The sequence below is a fragment of the Ananas comosus genome, linkage group 2 (genome assembly GCF_001540865.1).
Source record: "Ananas comosus cultivar F153 linkage group 2, ASM154086v1, whole genome shotgun sequence".
NCBI classification, from domain to species: Eukaryota; Viridiplantae; Streptophyta; class Magnoliopsida; order Poales; family Bromeliaceae; genus Ananas; species Ananas comosus.
In genome coordinates this window covers 10,875,274-10,890,722 of record NC_033622.1, presented here as the reverse complement: position 1 = coordinate 10,890,722, position 15,449 = coordinate 10,875,274, and the positions used below count along the sequence as shown (strand labels likewise).

The 15,449-nt window shown below is 33.4% G+C and overlaps 1 protein-coding gene across 1 annotated transcript; it reads right to left on the bottom strand.

The window, feature by feature from the left end:
- LOC109723169 (60S ribosomal protein L27a-3-like) lies at positions 6,332-7,123 on the bottom strand. Its single transcript, XM_020251442.1, has one exon. It carries the CDS (start codon positions 7,015-7,017, stop codon positions 6,550-6,552), a length of 468 nt encoding a protein of 155 aa, XP_020107031.1. The 5' UTR covers positions 7,018-7,123; the 3' UTR covers positions 6,332-6,549.

The window sequence follows — 15,449 nt, the reverse complement described above, 5'->3', positions numbered from 1 at the left end:
TATATATATATATATATATATATATATAGTGTAGAACTACTATGCTATCAAAATATAGAAAATTTGATATTTTTGAATTTTTGACCATTTGATTAAAAATTGTATGGTTTGGATGATTGCGGTCTCCTCTAAGATTAAATATTACTCTTAGGATTGAGTGGTCCCTACAAGGTAATAATAATATTAATCCAAAGATAAGAAACGATTAAAGGGATTGATGTAAGAATCAAAAAATCGAAAGCACCAGATCTCTATACTTTCGATAGCATAGTAGCTCTACTATATATATATATTCGAGCTTTTCGAGCTTTTCGAGCCTAATTCTAAATGGTTAAAAATTGTATGGTTTGGATGATTGCGGTCTCCTCTAAGATTAAATATTACTCTTAGGATTGAGTGGTCCCTACAAGGTAATAATAATATTAATCCAAAGATAAGAAACGATTAAAGGGATTGATCTAAGAATCAAAAAATCGAAAGCACCAGATTTCTATACTTTCGATAGCATAGTAGCTCTACTATATATATATTTGAGCTTTTCGAGCCTAATTCGAACTAGCCGAGTAATACTCAAGCTCGGCTTGAAATGAATTTCGAATATTTTTTTTTGCTTAAGATCGGCTCATTTAATTTCGAGTCGAGCTTGAGCGAGCCAAATATCGAGTCGAACGCGAGTCGGCTCGCTCATTTGCGAGCCCTAATAATAGCCAGACTATATATAGAGAGAGAGTCCGGCTACTATATTATCGATAATACCAAATGCTTAATGCTGTCAAATTTTGTGCAGTTAGATATATCTGTTTGATCAGTTTCACTCAATAGATCATATTATTCAATTAACCACCCACTCAACTCTAGGGAATCACTATCATCCTAACCACACATCCCTTCATCCAATGGCCGAAGACCTAATATCAAGTGGTTGGTACTATTAATAGAGTTGGACTGGTCTACTATTAGTAGCAAAATTCCATTGTTGCTACCAGTTTTTTAACCTTTGGATCAACTCTTTTCATTATTTCTAACCATTGGATTAAATACTATAACCCAGTGGGGACCACTCAACCCTAGGGGACCACTCAACTCTAACGCCTAATATATCCTGACCCTACGCCCACAAATTTTCCAGGTGCCAAGGAGTTACAACTTGATAGCAAAAAGAATGCATTTTACTATAATACGTATTGCCCACCTAATTCCTATTAATATATTAGTAGACTTTTTCTATATATATAATATATATATATATATATATATATATATATATATAGAGCAGGGCTGCTGTCTCTCAGGAGCAAACGGAGCCTCCGTCCTCCTGAGCGTTTCGATGATGGAACTTTCGGAGATCGAGATCGGCCGTTCAAACTTGATCTACACGTATTTAAAGTTATCTAGAACAATAAATTTTGCGAAGTTTTCGATATCAATTTACCTACAATACGAAAGGAATCTCAATATCAATATTTTTAAACAGCTGAAAATACAAATCCTATAAAAATGTGAATAATGAATCGCACTAAGAATTATTCGATCAGTAAATATAACTGTTTAGATAGTATAAAATTTTTCTAACTCAAAATTTCATCTAATTGTTGAATACTTCTACGACAAAAAACGTTAACTTGAAAACCGCGATAGTTCAAACCACTTAAAATTATAGGATTTTGAATCCTTTTCGGATCGACTAGGTAAATTGAATCGAAAAATAATCGCAAAAATGATTTTTCTAAAATTCAAATCGCCTAGATCAATGTCTAACCGGAGCCGATCATCGATTCGAGAAATTTCACAATCCGAAAACAGCTAGACACGGAGCCTCCGTGCTCCTGGAAGGCACCATGCAGCCCTGCTAATCATATATATATAATATAGTATAAGTATATATATAATATATAAAATAAATATATAATATATACATATGAGAACTCATTATGCTTTAAATACAAGTCATAGTGCTTGTAAATTCGGCCCTTGGATTAAAGAAATGCGTTAGATATAGAGGCCCTAGAATTGAGGATGTTGGTTTAATAATTATTACAACGGTAAAATATCCAAAGATATATGCTAATGGAAAAATTACAGAGCACACAAGTGTTTGGTGCTTTTACAAGCACCACAGCCGACTCTATATATATAATAATATAAATATATAGAGAAGAGAGAAGAAGAGAGAGAGAGAGAGGTATCGCTGAATAACATTATGAGTACGATCACCCTCATACTCATAAGTTATTTTTGATGATAGAGCTTCTCGAATTAGCGATCCACACCGTTAAACGTTATTTACAGCATTTAAAACTTCTAGAAATCAAATTTTATAATTTTTTGACATCATTTACCTTACGATCAAGAGGTCACAAATTTGATAATTTTTAACGGCCGGTATGGAATACTTGCTAGTTTAACGATGTAAAAGAATCGAAATTTGTTGAATTTTTGATAGAAAATTCTATTCACTACATAGATAAAGATCAATAACTCCGATCTTGAATTGAAGGATCCGATCATCCTTTTTTAGAACGTCATTTGATTTTGACCATTCATTTTATGCCCACTTGATGGACTTTATTATGATTTCGAAAATTTACGAAATTTATTTTCTAGAAGATTCAAATACTCTATATCATATTTAACGGAATGGATCGTCGATTCGGAAGCTCTATTATCGAAAACAACTTATGAGTACGAGGGCTCCAATACTCATAATAGTATAGTAGCCATTGCCTATATATATATATATCGAGCTTTTCGAGCCTAATTCGAGTAATACTCAAGCTCGGCTTGAAATTAATTTCGAGCCTGAATTTAGGCTCAAGCTCAACTTGAAATTAATTTGAGCTGAGCTCGAGCAAGCCGAATATCGAGCCGAACGCGAGTCGAAAGAGCCTTTCGAGCCTAATTCGAGTAATACTCAAGCTCGGCTTGAAATTAATTTCGAGCCTGAATTTAGGCTCAAGCTCGACTTGAAATTAATTCGAGCTGAGCTCGAGCGAGCCGAATATCGAGCCGAACACGAGCCAACTCACTCATTTGCCAGCCCTATTCGTAACATATTTGGAACCTTAAATATCAAACTCTTTGCTACTTACGTTTGAAACAGTCCGTAATAATAACCCACGTCATAGATAGTTCTACTTGTCGACCAATCAGAGAGACCTGGGGTATAAGCCCTTTGCTTGCCGTTAGAGACGGTCAATAAAAATAATCCACGTAATCAGAGAGATTTTTTCTTTTTTTTCAAAAAAAGATAGCATGTTAGTGGCTTTGTTTGTTTTTTTTTTTAAAAGAAAAAGTTAATTAAAAATGTGAAGCAACTAAAAAATAAACTTAACTAACAATGTGATGATGACCTGAGATATAAATAATCAAGCTCTTTGCCATCAAAACTAGGAACAATTGGTGAGATAGAGATTTTTGTTATAATGGCCTTGTCACCGTACAGAAACACACTGTGCCAAAGCCAATCACTTTATACAACTAGAATAATTAAATGCCATTTATTACAACCATTTATTTCATTAATAATGCCCTACACTACATGCATGATGAAATACATTAAACGTTCCTACAACATGCTTTTCACACCGGCTACAAAATATCTTGATTCTATTTTCCAACCTTTAGGCACAGGAATCAAAACCTCCTATTAAATTGACACAAATAAGCAGTTTTGCAATTACTCCCAACCAGCAATTACAAAGAGATAGGGTTTCATTCGATGTCGAAACGAGTTATTCAATGATAATTCGCAATATAGAAATCTGGTTTTAGTCCAATGCAAGGCCCTCACTATCAACCAAGTTAGGGAATTTACCACATTATGAGAAAATGATTTTGCAAACTCCACATTAACCCATGAACTACCCCCTTAGTAAATGCTAGTTACACTGCTTAACAAGATAATCATCATGCATCCGAAGATGCCCTATATCGACTACTTTCCTTGCAGATAACAAAGCAGTAAAAGTCTAAAGACGGATTGTGCGGTTACAAGTAACTTTATATTACTCTCCTTTGATATCAGGTCCACAGAAATTTTATGTTCCTTGGAATTCCATTTCCTTGGTTTCATCATCCAACCGTTTGATAGGAATTTTGATGAAACCTCTCATCATCACATGATGATTCAATCTTACTATAACACTCCATACATTTGTTACTCCCATTGCTTGATGATTGACTAAACAACATAAACTACCAGTTTAAGTAGAACATAAGCATATCCCTTACACTAGCATCTGGATGATCAAACAATAATCAAGTTGTTGTTTCCAACCTAGCCCAGAGGAAATATCATGCTTTCCATCATCTTGCCTCACCTAATAGCAGACCCTATCCACCCCTTGAGTTCAAAAATCCTAAGTGGAGCTTTTCGGCCCCACTTTTGAAACAACATTCTGTTTTAGTTGCCTGCACTAAGGCTCTATTTGGACATCGGAATAAGTCGTCCAAGATAACCTTATTCAGTATGAGGATTTTCTTATCTGATTGAAAGGAATTTGATTGTTGATCCTTCAGAAGTCCTAATATTCACGATTTACTGGTAGGAATAGCATATTTAATCATCGAGGTGATTTATCTTACTCCCAAAAAATGACTTGAAAGCCAAATATAATATTACATTGTAGGTCCTGTTTAGATGCTAAATATCTAATTTTGGATATGCTTTTGATTTACTTAAGAAGTGGTCATATTTGATAGACAAGAAATGCGATCATAGGTCTAGAATGGAATAACATATTCCACTTTCTAGTATATTTTTCGGAACAAGATTAATCACCTTATAGGAGAAATACGTTATCTTACCAAATCATGGATAACAAGACCTCTTAAGAAGCAAAAATAAATTTTTTGCCTCCAATTACACACTATAAACTTAATGCCAAATAAGTTATTCAAGAATAACTTATCACAACATCCAAACTTACTTACAATCAAACTAGAAATCCACATATGGAATAAGTTATCCCAGAATAATTTATTCCGACATCCAAATAAAACCTTGGACATTTGGATCCTATGTGGATGTCGGGATAAAACATCCAATGGTATTTGATCATGGAGATTTTCTTGTTTGATGCAAAGCTCGTATTTAGAATTTTATTCCTCGAAAGTTTTGGCATTCATGATTTGGCAGAATAGCAATTTTCATCTACAAGGTGATTTATACTTGAAAATCAAATATGGTATCCATTTTTTTATATTTAATCACACTTCTCATCAACCACATACTACATACTTCTTGAGTGAATCAAAGGAATATACCAAATAAGATGTTTGTGCATTGATCACACTCCTCATCTACCTAATACTATATGTTTCTTGAATGAATCAAACAGATATGCTATATAAAATGTCCACGAATCCAAATAGCACCATAAGATGAAAAATTCAAAGTCCTGCCTTCATATCATACAAGAAAATTGTCACAGTAAATAAGTTGTCACTGGATATCTAAATAGGGCCTAATATTTGGTAAAACAGAAAAGCCTAGGACTTCCCATAGCTGCAATGAGATTTTAGCCCCCAAAATAATTAAGAGCTTCTCATTAGCTGTATAGAGTAGCTTCTGGGGGAGATCAAAACATAGTTCTTTTTTCTTTTTCCTAGTATTCAAATAGCATTTCATCAACCAACACTATACCATACAAGAGGGACAAACAAGCCCCAAGACATTACCATTTGAATGCATTCTTCTGCTAAACTTACACAACAGCAAACCTTATTTCCAATGAACTTCTCCCAGAATTGGACCAGCACGATTGCTGATTATAACATATACTTTGCAATCCATATAAATTTAACTTCTGAAACAAACTGGCTTTGGAGTTTAATATTCTTTTATTCCAATTCTCCGAGAAGAATAATGCAAGATGTATTGCAGGATAAGCATCACCTAAACAAGGAAACTTAAAAGCGCTAAGGCTCACCCTAATGTTCCTTCATCTATACACAAACATGCGCCCTAAGTGCTAAGGCTAATCCTAATGTTCATCCACACCCACCCTAAGTGCTAAGGCTAACCCTAATGTTCCTTCATCTATACACAAACATGCGCCCTAAGTGCTAAGGCTAATCCTAATGTTCATCCACACCCACCCTAAGTGCTAAGGCTAACCCTAATGTTCCTTCATCTGTACACGCGCGCGCGCGCATGCACTCGCACACACATACATATATAGCAAACTATATAAAACTACAAACATAACAAAAGCCCTAGTTTTTTAGATTCCTAATCCTCCACTGCTAATTACACCGACCATGAGGGATTTTGAAATATACAGCAAAACTAAGGCCAAGTAATAACTAATAAGAAAGATCAACAGGCAAATTTTCTAATTCCCATCCAAAATTTAATTTTGACATTAATATCATTGTAAGAAACAAATTGATCTCCGTATGTATTTAAGCACTAAAACTCCAACATCAATCCAATTGCAAACATCCCGAACACAAATTACTAGCAAAAAAAGATACGAAACAAGTAGCAAAATCTAAGCTTTCGAACCGAAAAAAAAAGAGGGGGAGACGGATCGAGAAACCCTAACCCTAGGCGGTGAGGACGACAGCCCCGCCAGCGGCCTTGATCTTCTTCTCCGCGATCTTCGACACGAGCTTCGCCTTGACGACGACGGGGCGGTTCGGGGGCAGCATCCCCTTCCCGAGCACCTTGAAGTACCCGAACTGCGTCACGTCGATCATGGGGGCCGCGGCTGCGCCGCCACCACCCTCGGCGCCGGCGCCGGCGCCGGCGGAGGCGACGTTGTCGGGGACGAGGGACCAGAGGCGGTCGACGTTGAGGGTGGGGCAGTGGAACTTGTTGCGGAGGCGGTGGAAGTAGCGCATCCCGACCTTGCCGAAGTAGCCGGGGTGGTACTTGTCGAAGAGGATGCGGTGGTGGTGCATCCCCCCGGCGTTGCCGCGGCCCCCGGGGTGCTTCCGATGTTTCCCGATGCGCCCGTGCCCCGCGCTCACGTGGCCCCGCTTCTTCCGGTTCTTCTTCAACCTCGTCGTCATCGTCGCCTTCGCCGCCGCCGCGGAGGACGACGAGGGAGAAGCGGATCGGGTTCTAGGGTTAGGGTTTTGGGTGCGTTGCGGCGACGACACGGGGGGAAGAGGAAGGGGATGATGAGAGTGGATTGGATTTTATAGAGTAGGACTTTGCCCGGGCCCAATTGGGCCTTTAATGGGCCTATAATTGAGCTTAAATGGGCTTTAAATGGGCTTTAAATGGGCCCAATTGGACCGTACCAAACAGAGTGATTTCGATTAGACATGTTTGGTAGGATTAGATGGTGCAGATATTTGAAAAAGGCAATGAACCTTTTCCACGTTTTTTAATCTCACGCGGCGGCGAGTTTGCCTAGAGCAGATGAGTTTAAGTTTCGCTGTAAGGACGGATATCTGAGAGTTCAGTGGACAACAACTTCTACGTGCTCAAATTCGTAAATAGCAAAAGTTAAATAAAATGATGAGACAATTTTTTATTATTTTTAAACGAATTATAAAACATATTGATAAAACTTTTTTCTAGTTTTTTTTTTATATTTTGTTTATTGGAATAAAGATTTGCAAACCAAAGCAACCGGAGAGACTGAGCCGGGCCGGTTCGCAACGGGCTAGTGATGTGGGCTTTAGATGGATTTGGTCCACTTATTAGCCCAATTTCTATGAAATAAAATGTCAGTCTTATAAAACTTGGGCTCAATTTAGAGGGGGGTGAATGATATTTTGAAGTTTTAGAGGGCCATGTTGAAATTGCCCCAAATTTATAAATACAATTTATAAATGTATACAACCAAACAATTGTTGCAAAATTTTGTAGTTGCAGTAAACTACTATGTTTCTCAATTACAAACATATATATATATATATATATATCTTCAACTATACTGAATTTATAATTACCCAACCAAATGATCCCTCCTATAGAAAGGCCAGAAATTCAAACCTATATTAGTACTTTTATGAAAAAATGGAATTTGAGCCTCTACTTATCAAATTTATATATAGTGTATTGGTTATCATTCCAATCCAAAAAATTGATGTAGATGAGATAATAGATCCAAAATTAGTAGTACTTTTCTTTAGGTGGTGTTTGGCTTCTCCAAAAAAAAATATTTTAAGAAATTACTTTTTGATTGGAAAAACATTTTCTATGTACTTGATTCTTATGAAAAATGGTTTTCCATTTCTTTTTAAGTTTTATGGAAAGGTCTCTTTTTTTGCATTTTAAATTTTTTAACCATAGAATATAAACTATGGAAAAAATATTTTTTGTTAAAAATTTTTCTCAAAAAATAGTATTCTATAGATTTTGAGGGACTAGCTAGGTACTCCACAAGGAGCTGTTTGTTGAACGTAGTTACAACTGTACAGCAGTTATAATTACATGTAGGTTATAATTTTAAGTACAACTGTACAGCAGTTTTGTTTAGAACTGTACAGCAGTTTTGTTGAACATACACTACAACAAAAACGGTCTATAGGGACACTTTTAAATATAGGTACATGTCAAAAAAATGCTGCTAGCTAAAATTACCAACACTTTTAAAAATTGTTGCTATATGTGGGGTCACTAGGTATATAGTGATAGTTAAAGAGTGTCGCTATAACCTAAAAGAGTGCTACTAATTTACCAACACTTATTTAAGCATTTAGCAATCGCCGAAACTCTATCTCGTTGGCTGCGGTGGCGGAGGAGGACGACAGTAAAGGCTCTTCATCTAGAATTTCAGTGGATTGAGTGAAGAGAGAAGAAAAGATGGTAATTGATTTTTCTTTTTTTTTTTTTTCTGTTTGTAATCGGGCCAAATGGACTGGGTGTTTTGGGTTGAGTAGAGTAATCTTTTATTTTTTATTGGATTGGGCTTTATATTTAGGCATTAGTAGATGTGTTTTTAAGTTTTAGCATAAATGAGACACTTACTCAAAAATGTTCCAAATATGTGTCGCTATAACCTAATTCTGTTGTAGTGGTAGTTTCAACTATATGCATCTCTAGTTACGCTATAATTTTAAGTACATCGAATCTAACGACTCTTTTAGTGTAAAATGTAAAATTTTAATAGTTAGAGACATGCATAAGATTTTTTATCAACTATACTGGCCCTGATAACATACCCAATATTTAAATAAAGAGAAGAAATTAATTTCTCATTACGTTATCATCAAGTTAAATCAAATCTTGATGGATGATTACAACACGACAACCTCCGATAATTTGTTGAATTAACATGCATGCATCACATGTTTCAAAAGCCTCTCCTCGTATTAATTAATTAAATTACTTTCCTTTTGATCACATTAAATTAGTTTGTTAATATTTCGCTGTTGTACTACTACACATATCTATTATCTATTACTACATACTAAAACTCGTTGAGTAATTCTACTAATATAGCACATATCCTCAAGCTATTTTTGGTGCACCTGGTGTATCTGGTACAGTGTAGACCGTGGATGTTTGTTGACATGTGTCAAATCTGTGGAGGGAGCTTGGGTGCACCTGGTGCATGCAGTGTGCTAAAGTCCCTGGAGGTCTCTGGAGATATTGTACTCGTATAACACATGTACATTTAATTTCTAATTTAATACTCATATAACACGTGTACATTTAATTTCTAATTTAATACTACATTTCTTTCTCATCCCTCTTTTTCCGAGAAATGTTCTCTTTCCTCTTTATTTTGAAACGAGAGACATATTTTTCTTTAAAATTTGAATTTACCATTTATGTGCTATTTTCTCAAAAATTCGAATCCTAATTGATTCACATTTTCAGCTAAATTTATTTCTAAATAAAATAAACGAAACGAATAGCATACTACTAATTTCTCAAAAAAAAAAAAAATTAAAATCTTTAATTCGTAATTTAATGCTACCTTTTCTCTCTCCTCTCTCTTTCTTCGTGAAATGTGCTCTTTTCTCTCTCTTTTTTGAAGCAAGAGATCTAAATTTTATAATTTTTAATATATAGACATTTAGTATATTATAAAATAAACTTAATTAATAAAATTTTATTTTAAATTTTTACTTTTTATATTTCTATCATACAAATTGATTGGTAAATATCGATACAAATATATATTTAATATATATATTTAATAGTAATATATGCTATATTTTATAAATATAATTAATAACATATTCATCTAGAAGCTTGCTTCATAATCATACATATCCACATTTCATATTCATTGTATATTTGAGATATTTTTTACTCACGTGGTCAACATGTTACGTAATTTGACTACCATGCAACGCAGCCATGCATGTCGTTAATTTCTTTTCTGCTCGTTAATAAATGCTGAATATAAAATATTAAAATATTATTATATAATAATAATTCAGTTATTAATTTATGTTATTAGAATAATCTAGAAATCGAGTTTTATAGATACTTCTAATCTGAAATTTCACTTCTTTTCATTATATTTATAAAATTTTTATTTTTAACCGTTCATTATTTGAGATTGTATTGAGCATCTATTATGTTCTATAAAAAAGTGCTTCTGTTTATTTTCTAGGGAATAACATGTCATCTACTAAATCGATTAAGATATAATTTTTATCGTGCGGCAAAAAAAAAAAAATATTCTTTATATAATATAGTCTTTATATAATATAACCCAAAGGTTTGTTTTGTAGCGGTTAATTATACTATTGATCTCCAACCTTTGTACATTTTTCATTTTGGTCGTCAACCTTTTTTCTTTTGCAATTAAATCTTCCACCTCTTTACTTCATTTGAATTAAAACTAAATCACCAAAATCAGTATTTAAGTTGATGAAAAATGTCATGTCAGCACCATACCAGCACCACGAAGGTGTTATGTCAACGCCAGCTAATTATACAATTTAATTTAATTTTTAGATTACAAATTTAATTTAAAATTTAAATTATAGTTTGAATTAAATTATAAATTCAAAGCAATTTTTTTCATTTGAGATTTAAATTTTAAATTTAAAACTTTGATATTGGATTCAAATTTAAATTCGAATTCAAATTCTGATTTTGTATTAAATTTTAAATTCAAATTCACATTTTGAATTTTAATTGTAATTTAATTTCAAACTTTGATCTGGAATTTCAAATTCAAAAATGTGAATTTGGATTCGAAGTTTTAATTCAAATTTAGAATTGAAATCAAATCTCAAATTCAAAATTCTAATTTCTGATTAGTTTTGAATTTTAATTTTAATATTAATTTTGAATTTAAATTTAAAATTTAAAACTTTTATTTTTGAGAATAAAAGTGAAAAACGTGCAAAGTTTAGAGATAAAAATTGCCGTGCAAAAGAAAGTCAAGTCGGCACTACTGAGACGACGATTATGTTAATTTTAACCATTTTTTCAACAGCTATGACATAATTGTAATAAAATTAAAAGATTGAAAACTTGAAATTTAAAAAAAAAACTTTTGAGACTCAAGTAAAAAATAGTTCAAAGATTGGAGGCCAATAATATAATTAATTTTTTTCTTCTATTTGACGCAACATTTTTTGTTTTAATTTGTGTTTCAATAAAATTTGGCTTTTTGTGCCACGTGGACTTGAACCCAACCCCAACCACAACCCACACCATGTAACTTTCCCCCACCCACGTCGCACCCAAACACGAGCACATGATTAGGTGCCATGTCACAATCAAATGAGACCAACATGTTGTCAATGTTTAAACCGCGTTTCAATTTAGGGCGGCTTCTAAATCAAAACTAGGTTGGTTGGATATGATCCCATACATGGACCAAATCCATGGAACATATATTATTAGTCAATTTAGAAACTTCCTTGGACCATTATTGGAGAATCTAGAATCAAATGGGATAATATCTATCTAATATGCGCGTTAAAAATTCAAAAATATTTTATTTATTTTTGATTTTTTTAAAATATTAAATATCAATATTTTTTCTGTGATTCGAAAAATATTATTATTTACTAACTTAAATTTTTGGAAAACAACAATTATTTCACACGATATTAGAGTAGGTGGTTTTGAATTCAGTTTGAAATGCATGCNGAATCAAATGGGATAATATCTATCTAATATGCGCGTTAAAAATTCAAAAATATTTTATTTATTTTTGATTTTTTTAAAATATTAAATATCAATATAACTTAAATTTTTGGAAAACAACAATTATTTCACACGATATTAGAGTAGGTGGTTTTGAATTCAGTTTGAAATGCATGCATGTAGTTGAAATTATAACAGTTATAGTTGCATGTATTTTATTTGGTTAAATTTACAAGTTTTATAATTGTGAAATTACCATGTACTACTTGTTTTTTAATTTGAGGTTTTTATTGTTCTTCTTCAGATTATTTCTTCTTTTTTTATTTTTCCTTTCTAACTTTTAAAAATCTATATTTCGCCTCTCAACATTTCGAGTTGTTGCATTTAGCCTCCCTCCGTCAAGGATCCATCACTATTCCACTTTTAAAAATCTATATTTTCTTCTTTTCTCTCTACTTCTTCATTTAATTCTGTAGAATTTTTTTTTCTTTATATTTATTTTTATTCTTTTTATTTTTTTTTTTATTTTCTGCATCTTTTTAGCTATCGCGATCTCTTCCTCGCTCTCTACCCGCAATCACCACCATCACCGGAAGCTCTCATTGGACAAGGACGGGCGTGTCTTCATCTTCACCCTCACAAGCGACAGCGAGCACTGCCTTGGCTCTGCTCTCACCTGCGCTCGCTCAAAGTCCTCCTTCTTTGGCGCTGGTCTCGATGCCTGCACCGATGAAGATGGAGGAAGAGGATGCAATACTATTCTCATTACCGTTGTTGAGGGTTGTGGAGGCGGTGGAGGGGGGGCTGAAGAGAAAAAAAATGAAAGAAAAAAAAAGAGAAAGAGGATGGGACCCTCTTTACTATCGTAAAGAGCCGGGGAGGTGGTGAAGTAAGGTCGGAGGGGGGGGGGAAGGGTCACGGTACAGCCTCGACGGGGTAAGAGGCGGGGGGGTGCATGGGCACGCGGGACAAAGTTGAGGCGGGCCGTTTCCGCTTCCGCCTCCGCCACCCTCTTCAGAGAGAAAGAAACTTCGTTGGACCATTATTAGTCAATTTAGAAACTTCATTGGACCATTATTGGAGAATCTAGGATCAAATGGGATAATATCTATCTAATATACGCGTTAAAAATTCAAAAATATCTTATTTATTTTTAAATTTTCAAAAAAATTAAATAACTATATTTTTTCTGCGGTTTGAAAAATATTATTATCTACTAACTTAAACTTTAGGAAAACAACAATTATTTCACACGATATTAGAGTAGGTGGTTTTGAATTTAGTTTGAGATGTATATAGTTGAAATTACAACAGTTATAACTGTATGTATTTTATTTGGTTAAATTTACAAGTTTTATAATTGTGAAATTACCATGTACTACTTGTTGTTTAATTTGAGGTTTTTATTGTTCTTCTTCTTTTTTTCTTTTTTTTTTGAGAGATAGGTAGCATATTATCCGTTTCGTTTATTTCATTTTAGAAATAAACTTAGCTAGAAATGTGAATCAATTATGATTCAAACTAGGAACCTCGGGTACCAATCATCAAATCCTTTGCTACTTGTGCTAGGGACGATCGATTGTTGTTCTTTTTCACATTATTTCTTCTTTTTTAACTTTTCCTTCCTAACTTTCAAGAATCTATATTTTACCTCTTAGGGCTTGTTTGTTTCGTCGTAAAATCACCCCGAAAATTTTTTTTCGGTGAAAAAAAAAGATTCCGATTGTTTGTTTGCCCGTAAAAAGAAATTTTCGAAAAATTTCTTTTACGAATCTACAAAAAAATGGCGTTTTCGTTTTCCGCTCGTTCCGAGCGGAAAACAAAAACGACGCCGAAAAATCGCGGCGTTGGAGCGGGGGGGCGGGGTTAGCCCGGCGCGGTCCACGAGGGACACCCCATCTCGTGGACTGCGAGAGAGAGGTCTACGGTTCCCGCATCATTTTTTTTATATATAATATATATAATATATATAGGCTGGGGCTACTATATTCTTATGAGTATAGGCCCCTTTGTACTCATAAATTTATAACCGTTGATTGATGGGATATATGGTTAGGATAATGGTGGTCCCCACTTAAAATGATAGTGATCCCCTAGGGTTAAGTGGGTAGTTGGTTGAATAGTATGATCAACGGATTGAAATGATCAGTGGAATAAATCTAAGGGCCGAAAACTTATAAGTACAAGGGAGTCAATACTCATAAAAGTATAGTAGNAGAGAGAGAGAGAGAGAGAGAGAGAGAGTTGAGCTAGAATACTATCGATAGCAAACGGGCTCCGTTGCTACCCATTTGTTTTCGATGATAGAACCTCCAAATCGATGATCGGCACCGTTAAATATGATGTATACCACTTGAATCGACATCATTTGTCTAATGATCAAAGGGTTTCAAAATGTGTAATTTTAACGGTCGATATGAGGCGTTTTTTCGTTTAACGGCGTAAAGATATCCAAATCAATTGATTTTTTGTTAGAAAATTTTTTAAACTATTTAAAACAAGATCTATATTCTTGATCTTGATTACAAGACTCATATCATCATTTTTTAAAGAATAATTTATTTTCAGCCTGTCATTTTATGTCCCTTTTTCGAAAGAATAAAGAGAAACATATCGAAAATGTATGAAATTTGATCTCTAAACATTTCAAGTGATATAGATCATGTTCAACGATACCGATCGTCAATCTGGAGGCTCCATCATCAAAAACAAATGGGTGGCAACAGAGCCCGTTTGCGATCGATAGTATTCTAACTCTCCTCTCTCTCTCTCTCACTCTCTCTCTCCTCTCTCTCTATCTATATATATATATATATATATATAATATTTTAAATATGGTATTTTATTTTTAATATAAATATATTTATTATATAATATTTTATTTATAAATATTATTTATAAATATCTAATAATTTATTTTATAGTATTATATATTTATTATAATTTTAAATATATTTAATATACATATAAAAATTATAATAATAATATATATAGTATATTAATTATTATATAATAATAATATATATAATAAAAAAAATATTAAATAGGTTTTCATCTACTTTTCTTTTTCTTTCAACCAAATAACTATTATCGAAAACTATTTTTCTTTTCCTACAAACCAAATACTAAACTACGTAAAAAAAAATTTTTCACCGAAAATTTTTTTTTCGTAGTTTGACGTCAAACCAAACAGCCGCTTAACATTTCGAGTTGTTATATTTAGCCTTCCTCTGTCAAGGATCAATCACTATTCTGTCTATTTCTTATAATTTATACCAAAAATACTTTTCAAAATGACAGAATTATATAAAAAATTATTTTGTTCTTATAGTAGAAGTAAGGAGGAGGCAATGGAGAAGAAATAATATAATTTATATCCAAAGAGGTGCAACTTTCGTTCAAATAGTGCAACTTTATTCAGAAAAAT